Raw genomic sequence first — 7,590 nt, forward strand, 5'->3', positions numbered from 1 at the left:
AAAGAACTTTCCTTTCTGTTCATTCTAAAAAAGAGTCTAGGCTTTATTAAAATTGCTGGGCTATTCTGCATTTCCCAGTTAACAAACCGGTCATGAATCTAGCACTAGAACAAAGAGTGGGTGCCAGGATCTCCCACATCACTTAGCACCTAAAATCACTGCCAGACTAGCAGACCTGCCCAGTGCTACTCTAGCCTAGGACAAGACATCTGAAAGGTGCCAACCAGGAGGCAGACTGGAGGAGGCAGACCCTAACCTCCTCTGTTTCTAAGCTCTCTACACTCTCAAGCTCCTAGAACAGCATTTCAGATCCAGTGTTTTAGCAAGGTTCTCACTGTTTTCCTTGCTTCCTGACAAACCACCTGTGACACATCTCTCAGCCAGCATGTTCATCTTGATCAGCCATCTCATTAATGAGCAGTTTCTCCTTGTTGTTTCATGATAAAGTAGCATGATGGGTGCCATAGATTTTTAATTCTTCAAATCACTCAGGTCCTGGCAAGCCAATGAGAATTCAGCAGAGGACAGTCAGGGGTTATAGCTTTGTTTGGATTTGTTCTGCTTTTAAAAAACATTTGGATCTTCATGTGGAGAGGTTGTGAACTCTGGTGTGTGAACTTCTCACTCAGGATAGTGCATGTATGAAGCCTGGGAAACATGCACAAACACAGGTTTCTTTCTGAGGGAATGGATAAACTTGGCTGATAACCCACTGTTCCTGTAGATCAGTGAGATAAATGTTGGAGCAAGTCACACTCTCTCAGCTGACCCCAAAGGAATGCTTAACTATGTCCTTCAAGTTTTTGTCATTAAGACAAATCCTTGTGGCCACTGAAACATCTGGATTAAAACATGGGTTTTCCTCATGATGTAGCAAGAATAAACACTGACAGCATTGAAAGTTATCATCAGAAAAGAGTGTAAAAAAATCTCTTGACAAATTTGTTCATTTTGGGTCTTACTCTGAGTTCAGAAAAGCACAAAGACCTTGTTTCAGACAACAAAACATGGGCATGATCCTGTCCAGCACTGGGCCTGTTTCCTTTAGACATACAGCTGCAATAAGCCAGCCCTGCTTATTCAATAAGCCCTGGCTTATTGAAACTTACACATGTTTAGGCAATGCTGAGAGCCACTGATTTTATCTTGGCTGGATATTTAATTCCACCTTAAAAATAGCCTTAAGAAGCCAGAATAGCATTTCATTCCTTAAACATGTAATTAAGCAGGTAAAACTCAAAGTATAAAGTGACTGAAAGTGATTCAAATAAAAATAATCTACCAGTGACCAGACAGAGCAAGGTGTGAGGGGAAAGGCCTAGTTATTAAGGTTTCAGACTGGAAAGGCGAACTCTCAAGTACTCTCCTCCAAGGAGGATCACCTTGAGTAAGCAGCAGTGACTCAGTCTCCTCGCCCAAGTAATGGGAAGAATAGAGTCCAAGCTCCTAAAAACACTGTAAAAGTATTAAGATTTTCCACTGGGGATTCAAGATGTGTTAAAAGCAATTGACTGAACAGAAGTACATCTCATAGAGTGTGCAGACACTGCATTCTTCCCTGCATGAGTGTACTGCCCTTCACGCATAGCTTGCCCACGCTCTTTTGAAAGCTCAGCCCTCAGCATCTGACCAGAAAGAGCTTATTAAGCCATCAGCAAAGGCTTTAAAATTTAAGAGCTGACTGGCTTCCTTCAAATGCCCATTTCTGCCAGTACCTGCCTAGGCCAGGAGCATCTGTCCAGTCATAATCTGCACAACAGAAATTCATCTGCAGCCATTTATCTTTCAAGTACCCTTACACCAGCAGAGACCCAGTGAGATACAACCAAACACTAAAATAACCCTTGCAACAGGTTCCCATAGAGAAAAGGCGCTGCAGCAGCAATGGAAGAGCAACGCTGCCATCTGCAGACACTCAGAATTACAGCCTCCTTATTTGGGAAGATCAGCCCATGTATCGATGCCATGCTGTCCTGCATTTTATCCTTTATAACTACCTCCAAATGCGTTTGTGGAGCACACTGCACCAGTGGCCAAGGCAGGAAAATTTCAAACCGTGCTTTAGGCTCGTTTATGACACATACGGGGGAGGCATTATGCTGTCATAGTTCTATGGAGCAGTGACCATGGCACAGGAAAACTGGCAGAACAAACTGGTGAGGATGAAGAAGTTAATCTTTATTAAAGATATTAAAGTTCAGCTGAAACCTCCTTACAAATGCTGAACAGTACATGGCACAAAAAACTGCATCAGAGAAAATTCTGCACATTGATGAATATACCAGAACTACTCTAAGTCTGCCGTTAGTAGGAGATGATCACTGCTACAGAACTGTTTGCCTTGTGATAGGGAAGGACAGGACTATGTGATTAATAAAAGGACTTTTACACACAAAAAAAGTATGATTTTTCAGGCAATTATACTATAAACGTGGCAGATGAAGACCCTCTTTTTTTCGTGACCATGTTTTAATCCATGTGCAAATATACAACTTGAGTAATATAAAAGAATCAAACATAATTAACAGACTAACATTCAGACAGCTTATTGGGTAAGAAGAAAGGCCAGGAGGTGCTTTAGGACACATTAACATATGGGCTACAGATCTGTTCATCTACCAGTGCACACTCATCACACTGCAATACAGCTCATCAAGAGAGACCTGAAAGAAGTTTCTAAAGTTTATATTTGGGGAAAGTAGCATGAGACAGGGAAAAGTGGAGTAGGGGAAGAGACCCAGCATCTTCATCACAAAGCAAACCAATAAATGAATCTCTCTTGAACTCAATGATTATATGTGAAGATTATTTTGGCCTAATTACATTGGTTAAGTCACCCTTTACGTTAGTTCGTATCTAAAATGTTTTCTAGTACTAATAAGCTTTTTGGAAAGCACACAGAGATAAAGCACTTTTTACTTTCAAAGCTCTCTATTATGTCAGCTCAGCATCCCTGTGAGGTAGGCAAAAATTAGCTGTTTTCTGAGACAGAAGTTAAATGACTTCCTCAAAACCATGGTGTAGTGGTTTGGTTTGCTAAACCATGACACATGGTGAAGAATGTGTTAGTTATTACTAATATCCTTAAGAACCTGAACGATACTGTTTTTCAGAGGGAATTGGAAGTAACCAGCATCTGGAGTAAGGAATTACAAACTTTTCATCTCAGTTTTACTATTAAAATACTTTGAATCCCCCCTATCTCGGAAAGTGTTCCACACACATCTTTTTGTACTAATGAGCTGTTTCATCTCAGTAACAAAAAGCACTGGTCCTTTCCAGCCCTAAGTAGACATCCTACCCAGGCAAGGGTAGCCAAGATACAATAAGAGTTACGTACTCTACGGCACCAATGACCTTCTCATCATTACAATTACAGTTATCAAAGATACAAGCCAAGTTACTTTAAGGAATTTATCTGGAGTACTCTAGTTTTTGTAAAAGAAGTAGAGAAAAGGTAACTAACCATTCTTTGAAATGGAAAGCTATTCAAAACCAAGCTGTCATAAAATGAAGCACACAGCTGCTACAAAGGGCAGGATTAACCCAGTAGACCCACATATCCCCAACTGCAAGGTTAACAGGTTTGTCAGCTCAGCCCTTATCCCTACAAAAGCTTTTGGTTTGCAGAAATGTGAAATGCGTATTGGAGCCAGGCTCTTCTTCATTCTGTAGGTCCACAAAGAAGCAACAGTAGAAACTCTGTTGTGTATATCTGCATTGAAAACAGTTTCCAAAACCTTCTGGATATCCCCCTCCATCCATCTGAGCTGAACTTTTGCATTTTCTTCTTTTATTTTTAATCCTAACAAGTATTTTGCTGTAGAAAGCAGTTGCTGAAGCCCATCTCTTCTTGTCCTTTGCCTATCCAGATTAGAGAGATCATGACCATCTGCCCATTTTAATAAATAAAAGATGAAGTTGTGGCTCTTTAAACAGGCCTGCAAAAACTCCTTCCCATTAACTTCAGCTCAGATATAACTGCTGGGTAACACTGGATAACATGAAGCCATAAAACCAGTCTCTAAACAGCTGTACCATGTAATCTGGTACCATTAACTCAGCTTTACTGCTGTCAGTACAACCCACTAATGGGACACCTGGCTCTTCCAGAGGGCATAACTTACCTATGACAGATGCAGGGTAACACCATGTGAGTTTATTGCTAGTTTATTGCTCGTGTGTAAAAGCCCTTCATACAGTGGTTCACACACACACTTGTTCAAAAGCAAGGCTGTGACCTGGCACCACCAGCTCTAGTTCAACACCTGTGTCAATTCCTCTGAGCTTTCCACAGCTCCTGCAAACAAGCTTTTCACTAAAACCTGTGTACAGGTACTAAATAAAACAGAAGAGAATTCAGTTGCCACTAAGTAATATGGTACAGATCAAATCCTTCTTTGGACTGGAAGGCACATGTTTTCCCCATTATGTTTAGCATGTTTTTCACACAGCTACATAACTGCTGAAACAATAAATTCTCCAAAGGGCCACGTGAACAGCAAGTGGCAAGATCTGCAGGAGAAAACAAAGCAACACTGTAAGGTATAAAGGGGGGAAAAGTTGTGGGGAACTTCCCTTCAGTGATCTCTTAATTGTGATTCAGTGACACAAACTCTGGACTCCATTAGGAAAAATCATCTTAACAACATTGGTTTCTTCCCATTTCCAGTCCTTCTTTTTATGCAGAGCCAATGCAATAATTCAGATTTGTTTTTTCTAACACTGTATCTTTCTTCTTTGCTGAACTGGGCTTCTTTAGAATAAGACATTTCAGTATAATGCTGTGGGTCTCTAAAATAGCAGAGAAAAACAAGTGAAAAAAAAATTTTTTTAATCCATTTGTTTTCCACCTATGTATCCATTAATCCATAGCTATTCAGAGAAATCTGGCACTTTGTCAGCTCCCCCTTAACTCAAAACCTGTCATTTCAGAGAGTAAATTCTAAGCAAACACCAAAATGGAAACCATTTGTTTTTCTACCCATTGAGGGCTTTACAGTTGCATGGTTTGCATTTACAGCTTCAGCTTTTGTAGCACAATACAGATTTACTGGTTTTGGCTTAAAGTTTGTGCAGTGGTCTAATCGTGCTCCATTTTAGCACCACAACCAACAGAGATTTATGACTTTGAAATTTCCAGACTATATGGAACAAGCAGAAGCAATAGTTCATGAATCAGTATCTAGCGCATTTCAGGGGGCTTGGAAATAAAAGCTCAAAATTTGGTTAGGAAAAACAAAACAAAAATTAAAACATACAACAGATGAAGATGAACTATGCTTACAGGAGAGTGAAGTAATGGCATCTACGTTGTGATGCTAAACATTTGGCAGTGTTTTCTGATTCCCACAGGGGAGCCACTGAACTCCTTCACCATGGTAAGAAAAGAAGTGATAAGAGCAATCATTGTGCTTGTGAAGTGAATGGAGAGTGTGACCTGAGGCTCTTTCATTGAAATGAAAGTGAAAAAATTAGGTGGCAAAAGGATGAGATTCTTTAAACATTTCCTTGACCTTATGTCACCTTGCTCCTCAAAGCAAAGCCACACAGTTCACCCTTTCTGAAGAACTGATGAATCACTTTTTTTGAAGTCTGCTGTGTAAGCTATCCAAGACCAGAAATCATAACATTCACTATCAACAGTGCAAGGTGGTCTTTCTATTCTTCTCACTGTCCATAATGGGTCATTTACTCATAACATCCACTGTTAATTGGCATGACTAGTGAATAATGAGGCCTGACTCTACAGCTCTTTTCACAGTTTGGGCAGAGCACCAGCAGGTGCCAATGTAATGCCAAAAACATAGAAAAGCCCCAGCAGGAGATTGAGTTTGGCTGTCCGCTGAGGAATTTTGCTGAAGCTCTGACTCCGGAACTGTCTTTCCAGTGAAAATGCCATTGGGATGGTGAGCAGTGGCAATGCCATGCTGATGGTATAGCGTGTGGCCAGCACACAGAAGATCAGGTAGGGCAAGAAGAGCAGCACGGTGTAGAGAACATAGGAGAAGGTGGGGCCAATGAGGATGGCCAAGGTGACAATTCCCGCCTGCCGGTCCGACTCCATGTCCCGTGTGTTGTTGCTGTGCAGGATAGCCTCAGTACTGAGGGCCAGAGGGACAGCGTAGAGCAGGGGTGACACAGACAGGTAACCAACCTGCACTGCATGGGCAAACATGACAGCCAGGGGCCCAAAGGTGATCAGGATCACCACATCACCAAGCGCAACGTATTTAAATCCAATTCCTGTGGCAAGACACAAGAATAAAATCAAGCATCATCAAACAATTCAAATGACTGAAGAGAATGCATGACATAACAGTTCAGCCTCTTCCTGTAGGAATATTGCCAAACAACCAATACACATGCAGCTATGGACAAGAAACATATTATCTCCTTTATGAAAGATAACAAAGAAAAGGAGTTTCTGGATTTCTCCAGACAAACAATGTAACAAAAACTAAGGGCCAGGTTTTAATACCCATCTAGAAGTACCTGTTTCTGCAGAAATCTATGGAAATAAGGTACAGTGTGATCATGCATACTAGAAGCTGATCCTGAAGAAATACAGGAAATGCTCAGAACAAAATGCAAAACTGACAAGGCTCTTTCAGGGAAACCCACATAACTGAAAGTCTGACAGTTTGAAACTAAGTTGTTTGTTCTTCTCCTAGTAATGATGTTTGTATCTATCCAACACAGGAAGACACAAAAATATCCTTGTCTTATTAAGAAGAATCACAAACTGTTCAGTATTCATAGTGAAGCTTCATCTAAAGAGTAACAAGAAAACGTTCCAAAACAAAGTAACATTCCCACCAAAGGAAAGAAAATACGCCACTAGCTACACTGCTAAAGGATATGAGATAAACATCACAGAAAGGTTCAGTAATAGTTCTGATAAGCATCTAAAGCCATGTATGTAAATAATAATGCCTCAACACCACTGTCCAGCTGAAGATCTTAGTATGACTCTTCCCACAACATTCAGTTGCAAAGAATGCAAGTTTATGTACCAGTACTTCAAGAAATACCACAAACATCTTATAGCAGTGCACTAGATAGATCACGTGTGTCTTCTAGAAACCTTTGACAATTCAGCTGATTCTATCACATCTACATTCAGATTCACAACAAACGGGATGCAGCACTTACCTCCGGTATAAAGGAAGGAGCTGGAAAGTCCTCCGAAGTAAATCAGGGCCAGGTGCTCCAGCTTGAGCGTGGAGACAGCATAGAGCCCAGCAGCACAGATACAGCCCACAGTGTAGAGGAATACTCCAAACCGTACTACATCCTGCGGCTCCAAAATCTGGTCCACCAATGTCCTGTCATCACTTTTCTTGTGATCGATGCCTTTGGAAAAGTCATAGTAGGTATTCACCAAGTTGCCGGCCCCATGCACAGCCAGGACGGTCACGGCGCTTCCCACCAGCAACCCCGGGTCGAGTGCTCCCTCGGCCCGGTACGCCAGCGCGCTGCCCAGCGCCACAGGGGTCAGAGAGGCACTGAAGCTCCAGGGCCGGAGCGCTAGCACATAGGCTGCACACTTGTGTCTCCATCTGCCGGGGGCGGCCCCGTCAACGCCCG

The 7,590-nt window shown here is 41.7% G+C and overlaps 1 protein-coding gene across 1 annotated transcript in view; it reads right to left on the reverse strand.

The window, feature by feature from the left end:
• Positions 1-2,157: 2,157 nt before the first annotated feature.
• Positions 2,158-7,590, reverse strand: part of UBIAD1 (UbiA prenyltransferase domain containing 1) — a 5,905-nt gene continuing 472 nt past the window's right edge. Inside the window, 2 exon segments of the mRNA XM_008639005.2 lie at positions 2,158-6,246; positions 7,156-7,589. Of these exon segments, the coding sequence (XP_008637227.2) occupies positions 5,759-6,246; positions 7,156-7,589 (922 nt within the window). The 3' untranslated portion in view covers positions 2,158-5,758.

Source organism: Corvus brachyrhynchos, unplaced genomic scaffold, assembly GCF_000691975.1.
Source record: "Corvus brachyrhynchos isolate BGI_N302 unplaced genomic scaffold, ASM69197v1 scaffold738, whole genome shotgun sequence".
Taxonomy (NCBI): domain Eukaryota; kingdom Metazoa; phylum Chordata; class Aves; order Passeriformes; family Corvidae; genus Corvus; species Corvus brachyrhynchos.